The 27,009-nt window shown below is 49.7% G+C and overlaps 11 protein-coding genes across 11 annotated transcripts; 6 read left to right on the forward strand and 5 right to left on the reverse strand.

Annotated features, from left to right (window-relative positions):
• Window positions 1-891: 891 nt before the first annotated feature.
• Window positions 892-1,801, reverse strand: Pdw03_5622 (ATPase, P-type, H+ transporting proton pump; the record flags this gene model as incomplete). The annotated part of the gene is made up of 5 exons (XM_066101111.1): window positions 892-917; window positions 998-1,139; window positions 1,204-1,568; window positions 1,636-1,649; window positions 1,734-1,801. 5 exons carry the CDS (start codon window positions 1,799-1,801, stop codon window positions 892-894), a joined length of 615 nt encoding a protein of 204 aa, XP_065958051.1.
• Window positions 1,802-3,293: 1,492 nt separating this feature from the next.
• Pdw03_5623 (Calcium-transporting ATPase 3) lies at window positions 3,294-3,712 on the reverse strand (the record flags this gene model as incomplete). Its single annotated transcript, XM_014682612.1, has 2 exons — window positions 3,294-3,576; window positions 3,633-3,712. 2 exons carry the CDS (start codon window positions 3,710-3,712, stop codon window positions 3,294-3,296), a joined length of 363 nt encoding a protein of 120 aa, XP_014538098.1.
• A 1,181-nt stretch (window positions 3,713-4,893) lies between these two features.
• On the forward strand, window positions 4,894-5,706 carry Pdw03_5624 (Exosome complex subunit Rrp46, putative; the record flags this gene model as incomplete). Its single annotated transcript, XM_014682614.1, has 2 exons — window positions 4,894-5,229; window positions 5,293-5,706. 2 exons carry the CDS (start codon window positions 4,894-4,896, stop codon window positions 5,704-5,706), a joined length of 750 nt encoding a protein of 249 aa, XP_014538100.1.
• A 1,121-nt stretch (window positions 5,707-6,827) lies between these two features.
• Pdw03_5625 (NAD+ kinase Utr1, putative) lies at window positions 6,828-9,362 on the forward strand (the record flags this gene model as incomplete). Its single annotated transcript, XM_014682615.2, has 3 exons — window positions 6,828-8,661; window positions 9,180-9,293; window positions 9,352-9,362. The coding sequence occupies 3 exons, from the start codon at window positions 6,828-6,830 to the stop codon at window positions 9,360-9,362; spliced, it is 1,959 nt and encodes a 652-aa protein (XP_014538101.2).
• Window positions 9,363-9,445: 83 nt separating this feature from the next.
• Window positions 9,446-10,388, reverse strand: Pdw03_5626 (GAF; the record flags this gene model as incomplete). Its single annotated transcript, XM_014682616.1, has 4 exons — window positions 9,446-9,556; window positions 9,655-10,051; window positions 10,134-10,243; window positions 10,386-10,388. The coding sequence occupies 4 exons, from the start codon at window positions 10,386-10,388 to the stop codon at window positions 9,446-9,448; spliced, it is 621 nt and encodes a 206-aa protein (XP_014538102.1).
• A 2,326-nt stretch (window positions 10,389-12,714) lies between these two features.
• Window positions 12,715-15,500, reverse strand: Pdw03_5627 (Aminopeptidase; the record flags this gene model as incomplete). Its single annotated transcript, XM_066101112.1, has 3 exons — window positions 12,715-13,321; window positions 13,403-15,343; window positions 15,397-15,500. The coding sequence occupies 3 exons, from the start codon at window positions 15,498-15,500 to the stop codon at window positions 12,715-12,717; spliced, it is 2,652 nt and encodes an 883-aa protein (XP_065958052.1).
• Window positions 15,501-16,069: 569 nt separating this feature from the next.
• On the forward strand, window positions 16,070-16,660 carry Pdw03_5628 (Chromatin associated protein KTI12; the record flags this gene model as incomplete). The annotated part of the gene is made up of 1 exon (XM_014682618.1): window positions 16,070-16,660. The coding sequence occupies one exon, from the start codon at window positions 16,070-16,072 to the stop codon at window positions 16,658-16,660; it is 591 nt and encodes a 196-aa protein (XP_014538104.1).
• Window positions 16,661-17,070: 410 nt separating this feature from the next.
• On the reverse strand, window positions 17,071-17,838 carry Pdw03_5629 (putative L-asparaginase; the record flags this gene model as incomplete). The annotated part of the gene is made up of 1 exon (XM_014682619.2): window positions 17,071-17,838. One exon carries the CDS (start codon window positions 17,836-17,838, stop codon window positions 17,071-17,073), a length of 768 nt encoding a protein of 255 aa, XP_014538105.2.
• Window positions 17,839-18,609: 771 nt separating this feature from the next.
• Pdw03_5630 (PRELI/MSF1) lies at window positions 18,610-19,398 on the forward strand (the record flags this gene model as incomplete). Its single annotated transcript, XM_014682620.1, has 1 exon — window positions 18,610-19,398. The coding sequence occupies one exon, from the start codon at window positions 18,610-18,612 to the stop codon at window positions 19,396-19,398; it is 789 nt and encodes a 262-aa protein (XP_014538106.1).
• Window positions 19,399-22,224: 2,826 nt separating this feature from the next.
• Pdw03_5631 (uncharacterized protein) lies at window positions 22,225-23,064 on the forward strand (the record flags this gene model as incomplete). The annotated part of the gene is made up of 2 exons (XM_014682621.1): window positions 22,225-22,765; window positions 22,814-23,064. 2 exons carry the CDS (start codon window positions 22,225-22,227, stop codon window positions 23,062-23,064), a joined length of 792 nt encoding a protein of 263 aa, XP_014538107.1.
• A 1,277-nt stretch (window positions 23,065-24,341) lies between these two features.
• Pdw03_5632 (Sphingomyelin phosphodiesterase, putative) lies at window positions 24,342-26,583 on the forward strand (the record flags this gene model as incomplete). Its single annotated transcript, XM_066101113.1, has 4 exons — window positions 24,342-24,463; window positions 24,525-25,699; window positions 25,757-26,486; window positions 26,544-26,583. 4 exons carry the CDS (start codon window positions 24,342-24,344, stop codon window positions 26,581-26,583), a joined length of 2,067 nt encoding a protein of 688 aa, XP_065958053.1.
• Window positions 26,584-27,009: the final 426 nt, after the last annotated feature.

Consider the following 27,009-nt stretch of genomic DNA (forward strand, 5'->3'; position numbering starts at 1 on the left):
TACTTTCTGTCTGCTGGATGTAAAAAATAAACACAAATTCATCAACCTCATTCCCACGCTTTTGAACTATCGTGCCGGTTTGAATCTAATCCCCGTAACCCCAAATCAAATGTGTTTGCACTAGTCGAAATTAACATGGCCCACGTAGAATCTTCAGAAAACAGGCTTAGATTCTCCGCTTGTCACCTGTCCCTCCTTTATTGCCTATCTCAACCTCGATTTCCAATCGAGCCACTCGCTTGCGTTTCTGATGGAGGGAGGACCTCGCGTTTTCGCTTTAAATCTCTCATCCAACTAACTGTTGCCTTGCCAGCCCAGACCAGTTTCAAACCCATTGCGATGATCATCAATCTATCCTTTGCCCAAACACGCCAGGAACATCGGCAAGCACATCAAAACTAATCATCAGCGATGAGTCAACAAACATTCTCTTATAACCGTCTCTTTTCATCTTCTTTCTAAACTCTACATGCGCGAAGATCTCGGCACTTGAAGCAGCTCCCCGATGTTGGGTCGATAGCCAATCAGATCAATCCTCCGCATGAGCTTGGCTTCGATAGAATGAAGCATCCTATCGATGAACTACCAATCAAACTATTTGTCATCTCGAATCACTGTTGATCCTTTGAAGAATGGCAAATCAGCATTATGGATGTCTTCGGGTATCTGATTCTCCACACATGGCTATACAATACCATGCATCTCCACTGCCTAGGGCTGAAGGGCTGTAAGACCTACCGAGGAACTACAACATTTACCGGTTTGATTAAGATATGACCATCTCAAGTCCGATGGTAATTTCACAGTGGGAGATACATCAATTGATCTCATTCTGGAAAACCTATGTGGAAAAAATAGATGCGAAAATGAACAAGAGCGTGTGGGACGCCGTCAAGGCAGCGGTTCAAAAGCCGACTCTGTGTTGAATCAGTCGGACAATCATTCCAAAGTAAGTTGAGTTCCACGCTTTCATTCGCACTCAGTGACAGTGGCGTACGAGTGGCCAATCCTGTTGGCGTCTCAGCACCCTCCAGCGTAAGAGTTGCATTCTTTTCATTCCCAATGCCCAGCGACCGCTTCACGGCTGTCCAGCTCTTAACAGGTGGTACGTAGATACATGTACAACCAGGAACCACTCCCTACTCCGAGGTGATAGCATGGTGCTTGAAGACTAGTTGGTTGACAACTGGGGAGACAAATGACCGGGAAAGCAATGACAAAGCCACCCAGGACCGCCGAGAACAGGAAGCGGTTCTTCCAGACGGTAGGGAAAACCGAGAATGTCTTAAGATTCCGGATCGGATCCATGGTGAATAGAGAACGAGAAAAGTGCTTCACCTCCCACGCTGTCACAAGAAGAAGAAGGAAGGTGAGTGTGGCGTATGCTGTGACGCGAGCGCGGAACACTGCGTCGCAGCTTGAATTAAATTCCCGATTACATCCATCGCTCGGAGAAGACAGCCCCGATCCAGCGGCGTATATCACACAGACAAATGATACCAGACAAAGCGTGCCTATTAAGGTTCCCTCTATCATCTTATCCACAATGAGCTCACGGGTAAAAACGCCTAAGCGTAGGTCGTGTGGTGATCTATACATGATATCTGGCTGGGCCTCTTCGAGTCCAAGACCGACGGCTGACTTGTGCACTATTTGAAATGAGCAGATGCACGAGGAACTGAAGTGGCTGTCACCAAATCGAATCACGATGTGTTAAAGCCATGTTTACTTACCTACTGGATGTTATCACAAAGTCGTCTACCTTCTTCAACTGCTTTGACAACAGAGGAGAAGTTGTCATCCGCCAAAACCATATTAGCAGCTTCTTTAGCAACATCACTACCACATTTGCCCATAGCAATACCACTATCAGCCCTTCTAAGAGCAGGTGAATCATTGACACCATCTCCTGTCATGACACAAGATGCCTGACGCCGATGCATCGCATCTACCATCCGAACCTCGGTGGCCGGAGTGCGTCGTGTGAAGACTAGAGACATTTCCCAATCGTGTCAATTTCCGAATCAGTCAACAGGTCGAATTCATCCACAGCCATAACCAGTCTGCTAGATTTGACAACAGCTGTGACACAGTCAAGAATACCGACTTCTGACACGATTGCTGTCTTGATGTGGTCACTAGTGAGCATGTGCACTGTGATCCCTACCATTTGGCATCTGCGTACAGCTGCGGCTGATTCGACTCGAGGGGGATCATAGAGTCCCACAAGACCCCCGAATTGTAGGCTGGATTTAGCAGAGCTCTGCGGGGATAATTGAGATTCGTCGTCAACTGGGGTTGTTTAATGTGCGATGCATAGAACGCGAACTCCTTCAGCTACCATCCGATCGGCTATGTCTTGTATAATTTGCTTTTCTGTTTTATCAATATTGACATGGGGAACAGTGGTCTCCGGGGCACCCTTGGCATACACCTCTTTGATCCCCGTAAATTATCATAGTTGACGGTTGTCTTTTTGATAGTAGAATCAAATGGATACTCCGTATACAATTCAAGTTACCTTTTCTTCCTCACAGAGTCCTTTCCAAAATCAAAGGGCAAAGCCAGAACTTGGAGAGCAATTTTTGTCGGTTCACCCACAGCAATCCAGATTTGGTTGTCACAATGGACAGTAGAAAAGTTGCAGAGAGCAAGCGCTCGTAGGAAGGTATGCAGTGCAGGACCGTTTTCGATAGTTTGATGGGAGCTCCAATAAATGTCATCTAGTTGGACCAGACCGCTGATCGGATCAAATGAATCTGTAGTCTGGCTCACCGTCACAGTCCCAGCACTGGGGACCTATACAGAACGGGCTACTATCTTTCCCCGAGTCAAGGGTCCTGTCTTGTCAGAACAGATGTTTGTGACACCGCCGACTGCCTCAAGACCATGGAGATGCCGGACAAGCATCATTTCCCTGGCCATTGCTTTCGTGCCCACGGCGATTGTGATGGTGGGAATAGCGATCAACGATTCCGGGATGATGGCAACGGCAGCGTAGATGTCATATATGAGAACCTCGCCCTGAGTATCCCATTTGTTGACCGAAAAGAGATTAATGGAGAGCAGAATCGCCAGTCCGAAAAGCAAGAGTGCAAAATTGCTTAGCTTCACTTGCAACGGCGTACCAACCAAGCCCAACACATTCGTGGAAAACGCCTTCATCCGTTTCCCCATTTAATCAAAACCGCTCGACCCACCAAGATTGGGCCGTATCTGCAGTAGTTGTGCAATGACTTTTCCTTATTGCACGACCTTATGTAGTGCTACAGCCAAAATTGGCCATCTTTGGGTCACCGACAGCGATACCAGACAAGGATAGCGTCACATGGGGGGTTGAGGATGGGGCGGAATTTACCTGTCAGAAGTGCTTCATCCATTAAAACGTTCATTCCATCGAACAAGCGCAGGTCGGCAGGAACAATATCCCCAACTGGCAGCTGAACTATATCGCCGACAACCAGCGACTCGGCCATGGCAGAGGTAACACGACCGTCTCGGATGGTCTTGCATGTTGAGGCAGAGAGACGACGCAACGAAGGGATTGTCGTTTCGGCACGGTAGTCTTCCACGAATCTAGGACACAGATACTAGCTCAATCGGTGTGCTAGTTTTGAATCTGAGAAACTCACCCCATAACTATATTCAAAACAATCACTGCGGGAATAACACCTCCTTCGACGTAATCATCGATTCCGAAGCAAAGAGCCATGATGATCAGAAGAGCCTTAGACGTTGTCAACCAGGTGTTTTTTGGGTGGAAATTGATGGATCTGTGTGGAGGAGGGATGCAAGCTCAGATGGTTCTATAAGATGGGCATTTTGGCCGGGCCCTTCTTTACTAGCTTGGGGCTCAAAGGACGTTGTGCGATCAGAAAGCGAGATAGACTTTTTGTCGGTATCACAGGGCTTAGTATATCTGTATGTCACATTGGGTTGTGGATTGGTTTCCGTATGAGGACATATAGGAGGCTCTGTCGATTCCTTGACATCGGGTATCATCTCTATGCCCATTCAACAAGACTGTAGGAAAGAAGTGGAAAGAAGTTAGATGGCCTTTACATTTCCTGACGGATGCCCGTCAACCTTGAGAGCAAGAAAAAAGTTTGTTCGCACTGGAGGGGGGAGGTGGAAGAAGCAAGTCGGAGGTAGAAACAAAATGTGCATGGAAGAAGTGGCCACTTGTATCAAAGATGGGCACATGCTCTCTTTGCTTTCAACCAGAAGAGGGGTTTCCCAGGGCAGCCTTGATCTCATCCTGAAGCGACGATGTCATTGAGGCGACCCATTGTCGGGAATGCTTGGCTCCTCTGGGCTCCGACTGGAGTTTTCCACGATACTGGTATAGTCCAGTTAAATCATGGGACTCCAAGATCCTTGCCTTGTCATTGTTGGCGCCCTAGTCCGGGGTTGAAGCCACAGCTCACTTGGCTTCTAGGCAGTCTTCATCTTCCTGTATGAGCGAAGCCGCCTTGCCAATCCTTCGGCTAGCTGAGGAGGATTCTAAGAGCTCGGAATCTTAGGGCTGACCCATCCACTCTGCAAAAACCCACGAGAATCGGTAGGGAATCGGTAGGGAATCAGAGATGACAGTTGAGCCTTACGGCCAGAGTATCTGTATGTGCCATGTCCAAAGACAAATTGGAAGAAGACGCATCGGACATTACACAATAAATGGCAATAGTACCAAGGAAAGGAAGCGAATGACAAATTGTAGTCCATACCGCAGAGGTACATGATGGACCAGCGACAAACGAAGTACCGAGTACAAAGCTAAGGCGGCCAATCAAGGAGCGGCCCGCACTTTGAAAAATCACTGCGGGAGACAACTTGGGCTACCCTTTGCTCGAACACAACTCTGAAAGCTTCTCAATTTCAATCTCTATCGCGAATATGGTCGGTCCGATAGCATCCCTCTCACAGCTAAATCGTGCCGACGGTTCAGCGTCGTACAAATGTCCAGCTACCGGTTACAGCATTCTGGGCGCAGTGAACGCGCCCATTGAGCTCCCGGCACGCCGTGACGCATTGAAACCCGAAGAAGCCACCGTGGAAGTCTTTGTTAAACCAGGTACGACCACTGCTGGCGTCGGTGAAAGATATGTCGAAGGAATCCTGCGGTCTGTGCTGGGGAAAATAGTCCTCGGACGGGAGAAGGGCTTTCCCCGTCGCGGCGTGGTCATCACTTTGGCTATTGTTGGAGGAGAGAACGTGGAACGCGGTGACTCGGTGAGTATCTCGAGGCGTCCCTTCGCACTGCACTGTGTCGAACTGTCAGGCTGATTTATCTAGTACCTTACTATCCTCCCGGCTCTCCTCCATGCTGCCTTGCTCGCTATGGTATCTGCCTCCGTTCCTCTATCGATGACGTTGTCCGCAACCCTCCTCGGTGTAACGAAGTCTGGTGATATTGTGCGGGATCCTTCCCCGACTGCCGCCAAGGCTGCTGTGTCCCTCCACGTGTTTGCCTTCTCGTCGAAGAATCACCTTTTGCTCAACGAAAGCGAGGGTCGATTTGAATTTGATACCTGGGAACTGGTTCGTGAGCGCGCGCTCTTAATCTGTCAGGGCGTGGCAACTGCCAGCGCCGATGGCGATGTTACCATGAGCGAAGGAACGGTCAGCGCCAGTTTGAATAGTTTCATCCGGGAGACTGTGGAGGACAGGGTCTACAGCGACTACGCCTACAAGCTGGATTCTCTCTGAGGCGGACTGCGCTCACGGCGAATTTGCGGAGAGTTAGTGAGCAATGAAGTGAGACAGGTCGACAGGTCAGCCCTAGTCCCCCTCTCTAGTGCACACGACTTCCCTGAAGCACTCGCTATATCCCCCCCCCTCAACCTCGACTAGGGATACGACGGTGCCACAAAATAGTTGATTGAGTGCTACACCCAATTCAGGCACCGTCGGCTGACTGCCGCTGCATGTACAACCCACTTCATTCGGCTACCACAAGCAACAGCCTTGCTGCACATGAGGGTTGTTTCCGAGTTTCCCCCTGTTGGATTTCGGAAGGCCCCCGTCGGCTTTGAAAATGAATTTTTTGGTCACCTAATCGTGGCAGGTACTTTAGTAGTGGGCGGTTGGAAATCCAGAGTCCTAGCAGGCGCAGCTAGAATGTTGGCCCATGGCCCACTTGGAGTCAGGGAAGGAATACCATGTTTTACCGACATTCTGGCAACGACTGCACAAACCAACATGGCGAATGGAAATATCAAAAAAGAAACACCACACCCTATCATTACCATCATTATCCCCATCATATATAAGCAGTGTAATCATCTTATCTCTACTCCGTAAGATATCACAGTGCAAAGGTCATGTATCTGAGCACACTGCACGGACTAGTCAGATTCACCAATGATGGAACTTTCTGGGGGAATCTCACCAACATCAGAAACCAATCTAAATAATCCCCTAAATTAGTGTAATTATCGAGGTCCGTGATCGGTCATTTTCGAATCTCTTTCGATGTACTTTGTAACTGCCGTCAATCTTTACCCTACTAGTCCTAAGTGTGTCCGGATCCTTGTCGAAAAAACCCAAAAAAACAAAACAAAAGGAAAGCAAAAAAAAATACGAAGGGCAAAGCCAAAGCCAAAGACGTGGAATACGGTAGAATCAATATCAACCAGGTCTACATCCTTACATCCTTACAGGGGACGCAGCTGAGATCTCAAGGCTTCGGCTCCGCAATCCCCGTTACATCCGAGCTCTTTTCCTGATTCCTCCCCCCCCCCTTCCCCCCAATTCTTACTTACCTGCCGCTTAAGCCGATGGCGTTCAGCAGTGACAACCTACGGTCTGACACACTTTCACACCTATCTATGTCACAAGCCCCATCTCACCCTCTATCTCCGTCTTTTAAAGCCCCACTTCCAACTACCGCGGCGCTGCTTCGCGATAATGCCTTCAGCATAGAACCCCCGACCCAGGACAATCGCCGTCTTCCTCAAGGAACCAATATCGTGCCCACACAAACCCCCGAATCGGCTCACGAGGCGGTCACAGGCTTATCGCTACCTTCCTCGCCCTTGCGGTCGTTTCACCGGAAGTCGATTAATCAGCGATCAAAGAAAGCGTTGTCGACCGACTGTATACCGCGACAGACCATTTTGAAAGCCCTGGCCTCCCGGGCTTCGGTCCTCAACAGTAACACCAACATGTCGGCGAGTTCCGTGTCGAGTCCGCTCGCGAATAAATCCACCCAGGCTTCCCCGCCTTCTGACAACCTGCAACGGCGGGGGAGCAATGGTTCCTCCCATAACCTTTCTACCGCACTGTCAAATCTTCAATTGACGGGGTATCTCGATCGATCACCTGCTACGGCGCGTCTCATACTCCAATCGCCATGTTATTTCCATCAACGCTTCGACGATGCCGTCAACATTAAAAAGGTATTGGAGGAAATTGCTGATGACGAGTGGCTGTCACATTCGCGACTAGTTCAGACGGCAACCGGAGTCCGTGAAGTATCTAAGCAATTACAACGACGACCTATCAAACGGGCGGTGCGAAATGTCATGATTATCACCAAGGCGCGTGATAACAGCCTGGTGTACTTGACTCGGGAAGTTGCCGAGTGGCTGCTTTCGACCTCAAGATACGGAAATGAGCTAGGCGTCAATGTTTATGTAGATGCGAAACTGCGCAATTCGAAACGATTCGATGCTCCGGGGCTATTACAAAAAGACCCGATGTTTGCGCAGATGTTACATTTTTGGACACCGGATCTGTGTTGGACATCCCCAGATAAATTCGACTTGGTGTTGACGCTGGGTGGTGATGGTACCGTTCTCTTCACATCTTGGCTCTTTCAGCGCGTGGTTCCGCCGGTGCTCTGCTTTTCGCTGGGCAGCTTGGGCTTCCTCACAAATTTCGAGTTTTCCGACTACAAGTCACAGCTGAACGCCGTGATGGGCGAGGTGGGCATGCGTGTCAACTTGCGCATGCGGTTCACATGTACTGTGTATCGGAAAGACAGGAGCAAAGGAGCAGAGGCGGGCGCTGTCGAGGAGGGTGAACAATTCGAAGTACTGAATGAGCTCGTTATTGACCGCGGCCCGTCCCCATATGTGTCCAACCTGGAGCTCTACGCCGATGACGAGCTGCTTACAGTCGTCCAAGCAGACGGCTGTATCTTCTCTACACCGACTGGTTCCACGGCATACTCTCTATCCGCCGGCGGTTCTCTCATGCACCCATCTATCCCGGGTATCCTCCTCACCCCTATCTGTCCGCACACCCTCTCCTTCCGCCCAATGGTCCTCTCGGACTCGCATCTACTCCGTATTGCAGTCCCTAAATCCTCCCGGTCCACTGCTTACTGCTCCTTTGACGGCAAGGGCCGTGTCGAACTCCGCCAAGGCGACTACGTCACTGTCGAAGCTAGCCAGTATCCATTTCCAACGGTCGTTTCCAACAACAATGAATGGTTCACAAGTGTCCAACGTGCTCTGCGGTGGAACACTCGCGGTGCGGTCCAGAAAAGCTGGGATGGTGGTGATGCCGACGCGGATTTGAACGGTGATATCAATGAAGACGAACAGTGGGACATCGATATGGACACTATAATCGCCGGTACAGACAGCGGCATTGGTCCTAGTGAGGATGGGGATGACCTGTCGCCCAATCCCATGCGTCGACAAATGAGCTTGCTCAGTATGTGATGTTTTGTGCGTGTTAGCGATTTTCGATTTCCTTCTGTGCTCTATACCTTTTTCTTAACGTTTGGGTCTCGGTGTTTTCCTCTATTCTCATTTCTCAACCCTAGCGTGATGAGGTTCGCTCGGAGTTTGGTTTGCATTGGAACTATGTTGTTACCGACGAATGTCGGACCGGAAAGCATCTGCATTGCTGTTTGTCTTGAATTTTGCGTCAATAGATCATGACATGTTGCCTCCACGGCTTGAATTGAAAGCCTTCGGCGGGTCGACCATGATTTTGTCTCCTTGTTGTCACGTCTAACTGTGGGATGCTACAATGGATCTGGAATGATGCCAATTTCCCCTTTCCATAATTGACGCCAGTGAAGGCAGCGTGAAAGAAAGGTTGTCTCGGGGCGTAGACCCCCTCAGCTTCCAAATAAGGCAAACACGATGTGGCTTTGTCGGATCTGAGATTCTGTTTCCTGTGGGAGACGGTGTGATGAGACAGCCGACGAGCGGTGATCCGAGTAGTGATCCGAGCAGCGATCATCCTCGCCGTTCACCTTATTACCGGTGCAAAGCGTGATCACACGAGTCTATTTGTGGCTCATGAGTCGTTGCCGCATGCGCAGAATTTTGGATCGAGTACGAACTACACCAGGGAAACAGCTTTGCACCCAAATAGCTGACAACAACCGCTCAGATGCGCAATAATAAGAAGAACACCTTTATTTACCTAAGCCCAGGTCCTTCGTGGACCCCAGTGTGTAAGAAATCGATATCTCAATTGGGTGCTTTTACCAGTCGCAATTCTCAGCCAGGAAGGCAGCCAATTTCTCAAGGTACTTCTTATCCTCCTCGTCAAACCCAGAGGGCTCGGTGCAGTCAATGTCAATGATCGCGACGGTCTGTTAATGAAGATGTGAGCATGTCCCCCTCCCCCCTTCCTCCAAGCCCAACGGGTCTCCAGAAAACGCGCCAACGTCGTCAGGAAAGAAACACTCACCTCTCCATTTACCAAGATAGGCACAACAATCTCACTGCGACTCTCTGCGTCGCAGGCAATGTGTCCAGGGAAGGTCAGAACATCAGGAACAAGAACGGTCTCCTGCTTCGCGGCCGCGGTACCGCAAACGCCTTTTCCAAAACGAATCTCCTGGCACGCGGGCTTCCCGTGGAACGGCCCGAGGAGAAGAAGCTGATTCTCCGAGGAAGAGTATGTAGTTGAGATGGTCACACTGCCGCAGCCGGGTGCACCAGACAGTGGCGGCGACGAGACCGGGGAAGCGAGCGCCGGGAATTTGTCATCGCGGATGTAGAATCCAGCCCAATTAACGGATGAGGAGGGGGCGGGGAGGGAAGCGTAGGCGTGCCAAAGGAGGGAAGAGACGTTGGAGAGGTTGCTGGTGGATCGTAAGCAACCATGCTTTCAAGGGTTTGCAAGTCTTGTTGAAGCGCGCATATGGATCTCGTGTGGTGACTCACCTGACCCAATTCCGTTGGCCGTCCAGGAGACCTTGTATCGACAGCAGGAGCTGTTCGTAGATTTCGGCCTTGGAGCTACCGGGCATGAAATAGGAGGAGTCGGCGTGAGGCTGTTCGACACGATTGTGTTAGCGCTGTATTTTCGGGTCTGCCGGGATCTGCGCATTGTGCTGGATCTGCAGGGGATCTTCGCGATACGCTGGGCTTGTAGAGGCCGGGTGGTTCGCAACGAGCACACGGGCGCAAACATACCATGACGATTCAATCGAGATAGAATGTGTGCGCAGAGATGTGGGAATGACAAATATCAGATGAAAACGAATTCATCGATCGGGCTAAGTGGCTGCTGGGGGGTCCTTTTAAAGACAAGGGCAGAATCGGAAAAGCGGAGCTTTTCGACGTTCAGCCAAAAACAAAACCCCCCAAAAAAAACCCAAAAAAAAGGGCCTGGACCTTCCTATTCTATGATCCTTTGTTTCTTTGTTCCTTTCTTCTGATCGACAAAGCCCGGGATTCCACGCTGAGCTCCAATATCCCTGGGTATGTCGGATTGTGGAACGGCTGCTGGTGGACCACTCGCGAGAGAAGCCGGACTCCACCTTTTCGCGGGGATTGAAGTCAGTGTGCCCTTATCTCCAGTCTTTGTCAATTTGTGCCAATCCCGATGCCCATTTCTTCGCCTCCCAAGTGACTCCAGCTTGGGGCCAGAGAACTGACAAGCGATATCGGAGGCCAAAGATGTCAACTTGGCGTAAACTTAGACTGAATGTCTTCGTCTTCTACTTCGTACTTTGTCACTTTCTCCGACTGGCTGAACTTTCTTCTCTTGAGGGAAGAGAAAAAAAAAAAATAGTCCAACCCGTGAGCTAATCAAGGCGTTGATGTGAACTTCATCGGGGGTAATACGAACGACCGGACCTAGAAAGGGTCAGATTGAATCTCACTTTCCCATGGATGCCCGATGGCACACCCAATCTCCGGTGCATTTTTGTCAGTCGCATGCTCAAAAATGCCAGGACCCCAAGCAGAAAAGTAAATCTTATTCAACCCTGTTGTGGCAGCAAGACGAGGCCCTGAGAACCGACTAAGCTTTGTGAAAATGAAGACGAGAAATAGCCATGACCATGTTATAGGCCAGAGCAAGGCCTAACCCGAAACAGGCGGACCTGATCCTTGTTGCCAAAAGCCAAAATTTCTGTCTATTGAAGTCAAAAAAGGAGAGGATACACTCCCCACCCATGATAGAATGATTGTCATGCTCCAGGGCTGTTCTCTTGATATCACCGTGGAGGAGATCAGAACCCTTCGGGGTGAACTATGAAGACCCTCTCCTCACCTTTCCCCCACCCCACGACAAGAGCCAATTGGCCAAGTCCATACCGCATTAAATTTCACATAAACCTTCTCCCGTAGGTCCAACAGTTCTCCGCGGGCTATTTGATAGCAGAGAACGTTTGTTTGGCACTCAAATTCGCGACCTGAGCGGCCTGAGGTTGGAGACAAAGTTTTACGATGCCTCTGCGACCACAAGGAGCCACCCCCGTGGAGATCATATATCTTGGTCTGATAGGCTAACCATCACGCCATACCATCCTTCTAAGCACGCCTCGACCTGCATGATGTACACCGGAAGTGGGATCTAGTGCCGAAGTGGGATCTAGTGCCGATCTAGTGCCGATCTGGTGAGGCTTGTGCGCGGGAGCTTGATGCCGATGTGATGACGCTGGGAGTCGGGGATTGATCGTAGATCAAGACCGATAGTTGGCTTGCGCACCGTACACCACTGAGTGATCTTCCCATTTCTCAATCGTTCGTTTCTCGAAGCATATCTATGATGTGGAATGATGGTGGGCGTCGTGCATCATCAACTCTTAACTAACCCTCGGCTCGGGTTGTCCTTGCTTTGGACGTTGTTTGTTTTGAACTGTCAAGGGTTGAAGTGCGATGTCCTTCGAGGTCCTTGCACATGTACCGAGCTAAGAAAGGGTGGACGGAAATCAGTTTTTATTGTCAGTGGCAATTGAATGGCGCAATAAGAGTTTGAAAAACTGGTGTTTTCGTCTTCTGCCCTGGGATGATTGATGCAATTTAGAGAATTATCTCAATCCTATTCCTCTCTAAGGGTTAACAAAGAGCAAGAGCGGGAAGAGGAGATTCGACGTGCAGTTACCTGCCTGTTTATTAGCTATCTATTCCGACCCAAATCTGAATGTGCCCTGCAAAACCCTACCTAAGCTACTACGTTAAAATTGCCACATTACCTGACAAAATATGATTGGGCTTTGAATGATCCATAATGAACCCTGGCAAGCAACATTCAACACTACAGGAACACTTGGTCCTCTGTTATGGGCATTTAAACATCCAGGGCATCAAAACCGCGTATCGTCATGAGCGAACACAATTTCGCAGCAAAGTAATTGTTTGGTATAGCAGCACTTGGGTCTTTGTCGCTACTTGTAGGTCTCACCGGTTCAGACATTAGACAACGCTTCTTGTGTCAGACTCGACCTGTTTTGGATAGAGCAGACACAACCCCGTCACTCCAAAATTCCACATGCTCCCCGACGCTTGTCAGATTTCACAGATATCCATTAACCCCCAGCCAATCCTTGATGGGGGCAGAGTCACGCTTTCTATACGTTGCCCGGCCGCGAATGTGATCATTGACCGTGGCGAGTGTCCGGTTAAAGCAACGAGTATCCTGGTCCTTGAAAAACGAGCCAATGTCGTCAAGGACACATTCGTCCGTGAATCCGGCTAAGCTGACACGGATAAAACGGTCGACAATAATGGGATTGCCCATTTTCGATAGGCAGGCGTCCCAGTTTTGCTTCATATACTCCCACTGGACCACACGGCCGACCGGGTTTGCCGCCAACCCTATGCCGAGGATACGCATGTCAGCAGCCGGCACCGCGTGATCCGGGGTAGAGTTAAAGTTGAACGGGACAATGGATTCTCGCAGAAGATCTTCGTCTTCGGTCACCGACAGGGCCTGGAGGCAGATTGGTTTCCCGTCAATAGAGTTGGTCATGAACCACTCCTCCTTGAGAATCTCGACGGCTCGAACCGGGTCCTGGCGGATGGCGTTGCACCAGATAGGAATCCTTAGCGAGGGATGAATCGGGTTGGCCACAGGATCCTGAGCCCACAATTTGAAGCGCTTGTTAGCCTCATTCACGACACTGAAAGACCCGGTTAGCGACGCATCAATGGAAGATCCGAGCGAAAGAGAGAGAGAGAGAGAGATAGAGAGTAATACTAACGAACTATGGCCACTGGCGGCAGCGATGTTAATTAACTCCCTTCGCAAGATCCCAATGAGGTAATCCTCGCCCTCGACGAACTCCCAGCCAATTTCATTGACCCTTTTGTCAATGAGTCGGAGGACATAGCTCTCAAGACCCCTTTTAATCTCCTCGTCGTCGGAGAAAATGGCTTTGACTCGAGAAAGAGAGTCGAGAATCTGGGTCCAAACTAGTGGGTGTCTCTCGTCGCCAAAGCCCTCGAGGAAGGTCAGGAGTGCAGCCGTTGTGCCCTCGCCGGAAAATGCAAGGTCAGCGGCGGATCCGATTATGAAAATCTTATCCTCGATGCTCAGCTTGTCAAGCTGAGTGCTGAAACTGGCTAAGCGAGAGGGAGGGTAGTTGACACGATAAAACCCGATCGCGCCACTGTTGAGGATATAAAATTCATCGTCAATCTTGTGAATGGTGTCGTCCTTTTGCGTCAACGATAGGCCTGCCACATCGCACTGTGCCGTTTGGCGCCTGAGCGCCAGAGGCACCCACCAGATGGTGGTGTCATCATCGGACCTGACATCACCGGTTGACAGGAATCGTGATTGCTTTAAGGAGATTGTATCAGCTACCTCAGCAACTGACAGCACAGGGTAGCCAACGTTGGAGATCCAAGGACCCATGAGAGTATGCACATCCTCTCCAGAAGCCTGGGTCAGGGCAGTCCACAGTGCCTCGGTTTTGGCGTTGGTGTAAGCATGGGTCCTGAGGTAGGTTGAGACACCCTTCAGGAAAGTCCCGACGCCGAGATGGCTAGCCAGCATTCTAATTAAGGCACATCCCTTGAGGTAGCTGATGGAGTCAAAGACTTGATGAATGTCTAGTGCATCGCGGATGGGGACGTGGATAGGATGACTGGCACGGATACCGTCAAGATGGAAGGCAGAATCCAGGCCCTGATTGATAAACTGGACCCAAACCTGCCATTCAGGGTGCAGGTAGTCAACAGCATACCACCCGATCCAAGTGGCGAACCCCTCGTTTAGCCATAGCTCATCCCACCAGTCCATGGTAACCAGGTTGCCGAACCACTGATGAGCCAGCTCGTGGGCAACCACGTAGGCAACCGACCTCCTATAACGGCTATCAGAAGACCTCTCATCAAAGAGAAGCTGAGTGGTGCGGTAGGCGGAAAGGCCCCAGTTCTCGGTGGCACCGTGGCTGAATTCATGGACGGCAAGCAAATCGGCCTTGGGAAGTGGGTAGTCCAGGTCGAAGATTTCGGAGAAAAAATCGATGAACCTGGTGGCGTGCTGAAGAGCCCAGTGGCCTTGATCCTTGAGGCCACGGGTAGTATAGACGCGCACCGGAAGCTGCCTGCCGTTATAGAACCGGTCGGTATGAGCCTGAACGTACTCAAAGTCGCCCACTGCCCAAGCGAGCAGGTAAGTGCTCATCACAGGGGTTGTCTCAAATCTGACCCGGTTCCACCCATCCTTGGTGAGCCTAGTGTTCTTGACAGGCATGTTGCTGAGGGCACTTTGGTCGACGGGGACCTCAATCTCAAAGTCAAAGCTTGCCTTAAGGTTGGGCTCGTCAAAGCATGGAAAGGCACGGCGGGCATCGCACGGCTCAAACTGGGTGCTGAGCATGTAGTACCATGCATCACGGTGAGGAACCGACTTGACAGGTGTCACAGCTGGTTTATATTTACTGCGGTAAAAGCCGGCCATTTCGTTGTTTATGACCCCTTCAAACTCGATGCTTATAGCTGCCATCTGGGAAACGGGCAGCTCCTGGTTGAAGATAATAGTGACGCGCTGAGCTGGCTCATCATATGTGAAAGTTGTGGATTCTATATCTCGAGGAGGCTTTGTCTGATCCAAGACGATCTTCGCATGGGACAGCCTGAGCTGGAAACTGTTGAGCGTGATCTGGCTGGTGCATTTGACAATTTGGACATCGATTCTACAGAGCGTTTGTGAGTTGGTGCGAATTTAATTGACCCTGGAAATGCTCACATCACTGTTCCCCGATAAGTCCAGTCCATAAAATCGAGGGAAAAAAGCGAGACACGGTAGTGAATGGGCTTCACATTGTCTGGAAGGAGGTCACGGTCGGCCATCTTGTCTCTGTAAATCTACTTTCATGACGGGAAACAAAGTCAAGACTCAAAAGATGATATAGGGGACCTCACGTTCACATCTCATGAACTCCTGCATCGTCCTAGCCGTGCATTCAAGATGTCTTATCTGGATATTCCAGACTCTCTCATTCAATGGCTGCAATCTGATCTGACCTCCGACACCATAATGCAGGGCAGTCCTAGTTAAAAAAAAAAAAGAATGGCTGAGATGAACGATGATTAGCGTTCCTCATAAATGAGACCCCCACTTGAACGTCGCAAGGCTTGGTGGCCCTGCAGCACTAGCTCGTTTGGATGTCTCGTCTGATAGACAGAGCCAATTGAATTTGTTAGAAAACAACCCTCCTCAAAATCGGACGACACTCACCAGGGAAAGTTGTTTTCCTCAATTGCAAAGGTCCCAAGCCTTTTAACTACCCTTTTCTCGAGTGGCACAGCCGTTGCTCCTCATTCAACCCGCGCTCTCTCCATCGCGCTGACTCCTTTTGTCATTCTACAACCCTTCACTGGCCACACTGCCATCTGTACACGGTCACATCACGCCCACTATGACCGCTTCAGTGATCACTAGACCACGGCGCCCGATTGTTCATCTGAATGGCTTCCCCGGTGTCGGAAAGCTTACCATCGCCCGCTACCTTGCAAAGCAACTTCCTTCTGCAAAACTCGTGCATAACCACCTCCTGATAAATCCCGCCGATGCTGTTCTCCACCGCACTCAGCCAGGTTATCAAACCCTTCGCCGCGGAATCCGGAACTCTATATTTTCCGCTCTCATCAATGAACCCGCGACGTTCGACACAACCTACGTCTTTACGGATTTCCAGAGTGACGACGAACTCGGCGCCACCGTCTGTGCAGAATATCTCGCCACCGCAGAAGCACGGCATGCTGCCCTCGTACCTATCCTGCTCTTCTGCGACGAAAAGACCAATATGCAGCGCCTGGTCTCGTCGGATCGAGAATTGCACGCAAAGCTGACAGATGTGGAACTCGTCACCCAGTTCCGTCGTGAGGGGGATGTACATCGCTTCACCGGTCACCCAAACTATTTAGAAATAGATGTGTCCAACTTCACGCCGGATGAGGCGGCTAAACAGATATGTGAGCATATCAGAAGGGTCTGTCCGGATTTGTAAGAGGGGGGGTGGAATGAGGGGGAATGAGGGATAATCAACGGGAGAGTCTAGAGAGACAGAAGGGACAGTCATCTGATGGGGTTTTTTCCCTGTCTTTTTTCCTCCATCCATACTTGGTTTCATTCGAAAAAAAATTTTAGACCAAATCAAAGAAGCCTGTCTGTCTCCCTTTAATAAGGAACACCCATTTCGCGGTGTCATGCGTGTCAGTAGACTAATTAGTGAAGAAACCAAAGGAACCTGTTCTAATGGAAGCTTCATGGAAAGGGGACTAGAATTTAGGCAGACCTGATAGAGTTGAATTTACAAAATTTGCATGACAATCATCCATGTTTATGAAAATAAGACTAAGAGCACAATAGAAGGATTCAACTCATACACTCCAACCAACAGTCGGGCTGCCGTCACCCTCAAATTTTCAGTGCATCAACCTCAGCACGAATTTTCTCCACGAGAACAATTAGCGCGGCCTCGTCCTTTACCGTTGGTCCTAGTTGGGTAGTCATATACCCCTGATAATCCTCACTATAGGGCGCGGGGCCTCGGACAGCGATATCGAGTTGCTGGGAGGGAGAGGGCTCGTGGATTGGAATGATCTTGGTATGAGCGTAGTGGCCCTCAAACCCTTCAAAAAACATTCCACAACGAGCTACTCCAAGACCTAGCATCAATGCACGAGCAGTAGCATGGCTGGCTGCAATAAGTGAGTCATACTCCTCGTCGGGGAGGTTGAGGAGGTCGGGAGCCAGATGGGCGCGAGGTACGACGATTGTGTATCCTGGAACTTTGCCCTTAGGAGAGATCATGGCGGCATGTCCGGCATCTTCCCAAATGCGATGCTGCGGTAGATCGCCCCTGATAAGGCGGGCCATGAGATCTTGGTCCGCGGCTTCACCGAAGAAGGTCTTATCGAACTGACCATCTGGTGCAATACCAGTCACAGCAGTGACCTTCCCAGAAACATCGCTTAGGAACTCTGACGTCATCTTGGGACCATTCTTGGACGAAAGATAGCCTGGATAAACGGGATAGTACTCCAACTCATCACTGGGAATCTCGGCCCCTATGACTTGAAGTTTGGGGAAGGGCAACAAGGTCACCGAGTTGTCACCGTTCGAGACTAAACCGCAATGTTTTGATCCAGTGACATGACACACGGCCTTGGAGAGCTTTTCCATCTTGCTCATGTACTGAGTGAAATCCGCGACAGAAAGATCCAGGATCGGAACGTGAGTACCACATTTTATCCGCTAGGGCGTGTCTCTTCTTCCAGGCCAGAACGGTAGTATACACTACCCTTGGGCTCAAATACTGGGCCTTCTACATATGTATATATATTTATATATATGTATATATGTTGAATGAGAATTTACTGGTCAGAAGAATGTTCATTCTTGCTCCCCGCTTTAACAAGTGATTTCAACCCACGTGCTTACGGGGCAAAGGAGAGAGGGAGAGGAAAGGATGAGGATCATGAGAAAGGGGGGAATGAGTCGGTAGAGCATTTGTGATGTACTTCATTTGACTACCAGAGTAAGATTTGATAATTCCTTGCTTTCCTGCACAGCTAGGCCACGATGTGGCAAGAGCTGCGATAATATGCCCTTCTTGATCGCTACAGCTATGCATTTGCTGAGAATATGAGCCATCGGTTTACTCTCTTTTTCCCACGAGCATTCCTTTCCACAATAGGTCGCATAAAGCGTTGAAGTCCTGGATGTATTATCCCACATCATTAAAAACGTAGAAGAGCTATTGGCCGATGATCGGCTTAATCCCCCGGACCACGTGAGATGTGATCTCAAGCATCTGATTTCCCTCGGAATAACTGTTCATCCCCGTCGGTCCCCACTTCTACCTTTGCTCTTCGCAAAAAGGACTGGATCAGACGACTCCTTGCTCTTTGTGTTTCTCAATCAATCCATCTACATGAATCACTGAAGGCCATCATGAAGTTTTTCGAAAACAATTTTACCTACGATTACTCTTTCTCTGCCGTTTCCCTTGCCTATTTTCTCCGCTATCCCAATCCTTACTCACAACATGTTCTCACAACCGATGTTATCGACAGATACGTCGACCCCAAGACACAGCGTCTTCACACAACCCGGCTACACCTAAAAAAGTCCAAGGTCCCGTCTGGAATCCTTAAGCTTCTGCCAAAAGGCATGGGTGGCTCGGATAATTCCGGTCAGAGCTATATTCTTGAAAAGACCATTGTTGATGCCAAGGAAGGGTGGATGGAGACTGAATCCCGCAACATGGAGTGGACGGGCATCCTGAGTGTGGTCGAGAAGCAATGCTACAAGCGGCTCCCATCCGACGAGGATCGCCGGGCTCTCGATGGTCTCGCCGTCGACAAAAGTTCCGAGCTGACTAGTGTCAAGACAACAGTCACCTTCCGATCCCGACTTGGACAGGGCAAGCTGCTTGGAAGGAAGAAGCCTGATACCGGTGACCAGGAAGATGAAGAGCCTCGCAAAGGATTCTTCTCGTCCCTTTCTACTGCCGGCATCCAGCGCACCATTGAGCTCATTGGTGTGAGTCGGACTAAGGAGGCGGTATTGAAGAGCAAGCAAGGCATGAACATTGTCCTTGAGCGTCTGCGCAGTGGTGGTGTTGTTGCTGTCCTCGAAGGCATGCGCCAAGACCGAGAGGCAGCTTTCGGACCTGACGGAACGTGGAAGCGTGTCTGGCGGCAGGGCAAGGACCGCTCTATTGAAAATGACAAGTCGTGATTTTCTGTTTTGGATTGTCTTGTTTTTGCTTGGGCTATGTACCCGTCATTGCATTCTGATTAAAAGCGTGGAGTTCTGGCGTGGGGACATGATTGAAACTCTCCCACAAATCTTTTCTGGTTGTTGATATTCGAATTCGTATGTCTATGTTTTTGCATGAGGCAAAGCCTCTGGGGTGTACATGTATTTAAGTTCAAGGGACATGTTTTTACCGCTCATTGCAAGGTTCATTGTATAATACGCAGCAATTTTCTCTCTTCGTCATCTAGGTGCATTGTTAAGAAGGATTTCCATTGCAACTAGTGCATATCTGTCTAGTCTATTGTTGATTGAGCTAAATAACCTGGGTGCTTCAGGTGCAAACAACTGGTCAACAAGTCTAAGAGTTGTTTCCGACTTTTTGCAGAACGCGTCTTGCTCCTGATATCGGCTAGGGTGCCAAAACAAGCGTTGAAGTATGTCAATATGCCCCACACAACTAGCCCTCCCATTCCTCACAAAAGATCGTTGATAATTTTGAAGTTCCCAACCCCTTTCGTTTATCGATTGCTCTTTTTGTTTTAGCATGAAGATAAGTAAGCTGAAAGACAAGATGGAGATCAACTACACCGTGACCTGCCGGCAAAGGGTGACCCGCCTCACCTTCGGCTTTGCTCATCCCTCTGCCCGCTGCTGAGGATGACCTGGGGCTCACTGCCAGCAAACTGCAAAATGCTGCGGACGTCATCAAGTCAGGCGGACCCGCTGGTGAAGTTTGTGCCAATCACCGCAAGCACGGCCCAAGGAGCTTTTGCGGATGGCTCCCATCGAGCTCAAGCAGTTCCAGGCATGGAAGTCCAAGCCATTGTAGCGGCAAGAGGTGTGGCATTTTCTGCGTCAGCAATGCGGCGTTGCCGGGGGTGGCGGCCCTGGCCTCAGATGACATTCATGGCACCGTTCGTACTTTGCACGTGCATCCGCTGTCATCGGAACAGGCGTCAAAGTACGGAGTACTCGGCGCACTCCACCTGAAATTGAGCGGCCCGCTTGACAATTTTGAACGAGGCGCAAACACCCGAGGTTGAAATGTCTACTCTGCTGTCGATGACAACCTCAACGCGTCTGATAGGGTCAGGTTTCGCAAATTGGTATCCTTTCGTTATCAACAGATCGCAGAATGCCCAGGTGTGCTGCGGAACCTTGGTTGACCTTTTGAGAGCGTAAATTGGAGCATTGTTCTAAACTTCACCGCCCCAAATTGACTCGTGGGGGTTTTTTTTGTGTGTTAGTATTGTTGGTAACCGAGCCATCTGTTCTAATTTTTAATTCTGTGACTCGAACTTGAAAATCACCCATGTTTCCCTTTTTGTGTATTGATTGATAATTTAGACGTTTCTACTCCATACCAAGATTTGGATTGCAGGTGAGTAGATAGTAGGGATGGGTTTAGGCTAGGTGACTCTTCCGTACATATGTGCATACCAAGATTTTAGGGAGGTAAGCCGACATTCCATTTACCAAGTACAACTGACTTGGGGTTTTCTTGCAGGTTCAGCAAAGGGATTTATCTCCAAGCATGGAGCACGGAGTAACATAAACATAGCCCCCCGGAGAATTGCTGGAATTAAGTGGATTGTGGACTCCGGTGTCTCGCGATACACATTATTGCACGCTAACGGGCCGAATCAGCCAATAACCCCTGGCGGAAAACACGCGAACCTGAGATTGAAACACCAATGAGAGCATATTTCAGTGCCTCGAAACCAAATGACGCAGTCAGATTCCCCAAAGTGGCCGATTCTTTCTGGGTTTTTTTTCTTACGTCAGAGAAGCTATTGCATTAAGCCTGTCGGAAGACAGGTAAGGATGATGTTGTATACACATCTGGCAATCGGTGCATCATGGCGCATATCGCACAGATCTCACATGGCTATAGTGTACTATTGGTTATTATTGTCAGGACTTGTATCTCCGTACTGTGTACTCCGTACTCTAACTCCAGTATACGGAGTAAGTGTCTCCGTCTCCAGACACGACATGAAACATCGGGAATGAGCATGACCTCATGCACATCAATGATCTGAGGGAGATCTGACCTTGACTCTGAATAGAGAAAGGATCGATATAATACCAATACAGGCCAACTGTGAGGCAGATGGTCATGTCTAAGTGGACCCTGCTTGATCCTGTTGGTGATCGTCGTCAATAATTTCCCCTTTGGGGCTGGCCATGGGCCATTTGGTTTTAGCGTGGAAAAGCAGTATTTTCCCCATTCCAATCAAGGGGGTACCTCAAGGAGACTTGTCTTTAACCAGACTCCACTGCTGTGCATCAAGTACCTTTGAGGTACCCAGCAGGTACCCGAGTTTCCCAAAATTATATCTTTTCAGGAATGCAATGACAAAATAACCGTACTCGATACGCTGTACTCCATACGCTGTACGCTGTACGCTGTACTTTCCTTGAAATAATACTTCCTGGTACTCCGTACGGAGGTTTGGTTTCTTGTCTTGGCAATCACTCGGCATTTCTTTTCTCATTTCCAAGGTTCTCCCGGAAGCTCCATTACTCGTCTCCCTAGTGAAATAACATCCGATCTTTTTTTGGGGGGTTTCACTGAGACTAGCCTTATTTCCTTCACTGAAAAGGACCCTAGTAGGTATTGCGGGGACCCGTTTCCCTGGCTTCCACTGCCTTTTATCAGTTAATCTCCCACCCTCTTTCCATTACCTCCTTTCCTCGAAATGAACTTGCTGTACCCTTCTGCTCTCGATAATCCTGACACCTGAGGGCCTCCGTGGTCACTCTTCCTGGACAATTCAATTAAACCTCCCCCCCCTTTACGATATGGCTTTCAATGTGCGCCTCGGGTCGCTGACCCTATTGATGGTTTTGCTACAAACTGTATCGGCTCAATTCTGCTCCTTTTGGAATAACGGATGCATCGACTCGCTCGCTCAGACTGCAATTCGCTTCGACCTCAAACCTCTCTTTCCGGACCCCGTCACGCTTTACTACAGCTTTGATGCCAGTTCCTCTGGCAAGGGCGCGGGGCCCATGACCAAAACGGCCTTTTGGCTGGGATATCAAAATGACAACATCAATGTAAACGCGGTCGACTCAAATCGCACCTCGGAAATTGGACTCAGGATCGGCAATTTAACCGGTACCCCTTCTGGGGGGAACAACGGATGCGATGGGATTTGGGGGGATGACTGTTCCCGTGATCTTAAGAGCGCTCTGCAGAATGGCATTTACCTTCTTGCGGTGTCGGGCGAATACTATTCCAAGCCTCTCGAGGTCGTTCTCAACAACATGTTGATAAAGCCTCCGTCGCTGCCTTCGTGCCCACCACCCACTCTTGATGTCGCGGCCATTCCAGTCCAAGGTACGTCAATTCTTCTGCCTTCTCGGCGGCCGGTTCTAACCTTTCTAGATTTCGCCAAAGAACGAGTCCCGGATCAGAACGTCACCATCATGCCACCTGGCTCGGGCGCTTGGCCTTGGCAGGTCTGGTATCTCGATAACATGAACGCCCGCAACCAAGCTTCCCAGGTGGCAGTTGGCATCATCAGTCGCGCCCCTGCTTATAATAGCGCACCACCGGACGGCCCAAATGACATCATGGTTGAACTTGTCTGCATTCAGGCTCCTTCTACTGGAACTTCGAAGGGCTCTCAAGATTAAAATGGGCTGTTGAGGTTGATCTTCAGATCGTCCTCGTGGTTTCCTTTTCCTTCACTCTCTCTTTCTCTCTGGGTGGTGGTTGACACACTATCCCCTTGGACCTCTGGCGCTTCAGCACTGAACCTGCTGTTTTTGCTCGCGTGTGCCAGGCCATGGGGAACTTCTATCACGATAACCCTGCCAGCCCGAGCAAGATGCCAAGGCACTTGTTGTCTTGGAACAAGTGCATCCGATGACTGAGGTAAAACTGCAAAATTTCATCGGCACCATCCTCGTCGATTTGATTACTGAGTTAGTTCCAGATGAACACGCACAAGGTTGATTGACTCAGTGCCCACAAAGGAATGTGGCAGTCCAGCATCTATGCTATGCTGTACAGCGACATGGCCATACAATTCTACATGTCGCCTGCTTCTTGGGATCCACCAAGTCGCTCTTCATCGCCGCCGAGTCGAGTCAAAAATTCGTCAAGCTCAACAGGCTTCGGATTTCCTGGTCCCCAGTATTCCAAAACAGCAGCCTGCTCACGCAACAGTACGCGATCCGTGAGGTTCCCAAACCTCACATGCCCACGACACTTCTCTGGGTTTCACTTGGATCCCGCTTAGAGCCATGTTCATTTCCCAATTACTCCCAATGACACTTTGGTATGTTCATCTGGGTAGTGTTCTTCCTGGGGAGATTTCCTACAGGGGCGCGAAAAAATTGTCACCGTCTCCTCGAGCCAGCCACCCCATTGACGGCTCTCCTGCTCAGGGACACAAGTAATCTGCCGTCTCGAGGTCAACCAGTTGCCCCGTCACCGCTGTGGATGGTGTAGTTGACACAACTTCTCGTGCATGTGTCTTCAACCCAATGAGCCTCAATCATTTGGTAGTCACCCAGAACAGCATTCAACGCTAGGCCATTATAAGTTAAACAAATGGGCATTTTGACCAGGCTTGTGGGATTTGAAATGGCGATCCTATTGTGTAATTGTGTTTGATTTACCGGAATTAAGGGTCATTAAGAGACCGGTCATTCAACAAAGATTATGTATGCTAGATAGCAAGCCACTGAAGCTCATCGAATAACATGATTGTTCTAAAGTGGGTTGTCAACATCACTTTCCACTCACATCCACGCTCTTCACCACGTGCATCGTACCTGCATTCGGTCCTTGAAATCTGACCAGATTCGCCATTGCTTTTGCTCTTTTTCTTTCTTTTGTTGTCTCAATCTTCCTTTGGTTCATCTCTTATTTCCCTCCCTCAATGGGGTATACAAGTTTGTTCAACATGCAAGCCCTCCTAACCCTCCTAGGCACTATACATCTCATGATGAATCTTGCATTTGCTGTCTCCCTCCCAGGGGATTCATCCTATGTGGCTGCTGCTGGCTTTCCGACCTCTGCATTCTCGTAGGATTACTGTTGACATTCCGGTGACTTGGGAACATAGATGTGCTAATGTGAATAACAGAGCCTACTATCTTTCCCCAGCCCAGCCAACCCAACAACCCCAGCCGATTGTCTACGATCCGGTGTTGGATCTCACCTTCCCTTTTGAGTTGACGGACCCAGACAATATTCCAGACAATCAGGATGAGGTCTACTTCCCTGTGCCGCGAACTCATATGCCTGCCAGAAAGAGGTATAAGCTAGTGCAGGAAGTACTATCCAATGTGACCAGTATTATCAAGTCAAATAGTTCAGCAGACAACTGCACCAAATGCAAGAATGCCTTAGCTGCAGCGAAGCCTGCAGCGTTGCACGGACCAGCCTTTGTTCCGGACGCTATGGTCAGTTTGTGCAAGGCCTTTCGCTTCCATGCCGATGAGACGTGCGAGCAGGATTTTGCCACGAACACATTCGGCGCTATCTGGACTCAAGTACTGGCATACGCTGATGTAGAAGGGTTAGATGGTGAGTACATCTGTCATTCTCTCAACAGCAAGTATTGTAGCGCGCCCAGGACGAGCCCACTGGACACAACCAAGCTGTTTCCCAAGCCCAAACCTACAGATGCCCAGGTCCCCAAGGCAAGTGGGCAGCGGGTCAAGGTTCTACATCTGTCAGACTTCCATCTCGATGCCCGGTATGCCGTCGGTTCCGAAGCAAACTGCACTTCCAGCCTCTGCTGCCGGAGCGACAACTCGAACGACCTCTCCGAAGGTAATCCATTGCTATCTGCCTCTGCGTATGGCTCTTTCCTGTGCGATACCCCATATGATTTGGGTCTTGCCGCTTTGCAAGCTGTTGGTCCTCTGACTGGAACTGGCAAGGGAAACCACGACGACCACCTTGCATGGACGCTCTATACGGGCGATCTGGTATCACACGATCCGGCATCCCAAATATCCAAGGCATTGACTCAATATACGGAGACCAGCATTTACGGCTTGTTCAAACACTATCTCTCTGGTCCTGTCTTTGCAGCACTTGGAAATCATGACACCAGTCCTGCAAACATTGATTCTCCTCATACTCTCCCCGGGCGTCTAGGGGAGCAGCAGAGCTGGAATTATGAGCACCTGGCTGGACTGTGGCGCCTTGAAGGGTGGATAAGTCGTGAGACCGCCGACAAGGCGAAAACGCATTATGGCGGTTACTCCGTCAAGACGCACTACGGACTGCGTATCATTGCATTCAACACCGGTATGTTGCCATCCAGTCCTTTCGAATCCATTCACGTCCTTTCACTCACTCTTACAGACTTATGGTACCGATCCAACTTTTTGACTTTCATCAACACCACTGACCCCGATACCTCTGGGATTTTCTCCTGGATGATCGAAGAACTGCAACAAGCTGAGGATGCCGGCGAGCGTGTCTGGGTAATTGGCCATGTCCTCAGTGGCTGGGACGGGACCAATCCACTCCCCAATCCGACCGATCTGTTTTACCAGATCGTGGACCGCTATTCGCCCCACGTTATTGCCAACATCTTCTTTGGACACACCCACGAGGACCAGTTCATGATTTACTATGCCAACAATGGGACTGTGCAGAGTGCAGACACCGCCCTCACTACCGGTTGGATCATGCCCAGCATTACCCCTCTGACAAATCTCAACAGTGGCTTCCGTCTGTATGAAGTCGACACGGGCGACTTCAACATCTACGAAGCATACACCTTCTACAGCAATGTGTCCGAGTATCCCGCTCTAGAGCACAAGGGTCCAAGTTTTGAGATTGAATACTCCACCCGCGATGCATATGGACTGGCCGCTGAGTGGGATGAGGATGCGCCATTGAACGCGACCTTCTGGCACCGGGTTACCGAGGCCATGGAGAAGGACCTGGATCTTGTCAGTCAGCATAACACTTACCAGGGAAAGCAGAGTATCCGGAGTCCCAAGTGCACTACTGCCACCTGTCAGAAGGCCAAAGTCTGCTACATGCGCAGTGGTAGTGTTGCATTGGGTAGCCAGTGCCCTCAAGGGTGAGTTGTATCTGAGTTGATCTGATTCAAAAAAAAACAACAAGCTAACTTTTTCAGGTACGGATCCGTGCAGAGCGCCTTTGAAGCAAACCAGTGAAGGGTCATTGTGCCAATGCTAGTCGAGCAAATCTAGGGAGTTCCACTACAATTGGATTTGATTTTTATCCATGCAAGCAGCCCTAGTAATCTTCCACTTGGTCGTATAGTGTAGTTTAATTGAACCCAAATTTTGTTGTGGAAAATCAAGCCATTGAAGCAAATCTTCATCAAAGATAGGCTGCATACCTCAGTTGATTAGCGTGTGGTGCTCCTAACACCCAAGTCGGCCCCTGTGGTCTGAAACCATCGTTTCCGTTGTTTGGTCAATTTTTCAATTGGAGATTCATAGAGATTCATATCTTCTAGTTTACAACAAGATCTCATTTTTTTGGTTGTAACCGGCCCTTACATTTTTTACAAAAATTACAGACCCTCGCAAGCGAGGCAAGCGAGGGTCTGCCACCCATTTGCAACACACTACCCA

The sequence above is a fragment of the Penicillium digitatum genome, chromosome 6 (assembly GCF_016767815.1).
Source record: "Penicillium digitatum chromosome 6, complete sequence".
NCBI classification, from domain to species: Eukaryota; Fungi; Ascomycota; class Eurotiomycetes; order Eurotiales; family Aspergillaceae; genus Penicillium; species Penicillium digitatum.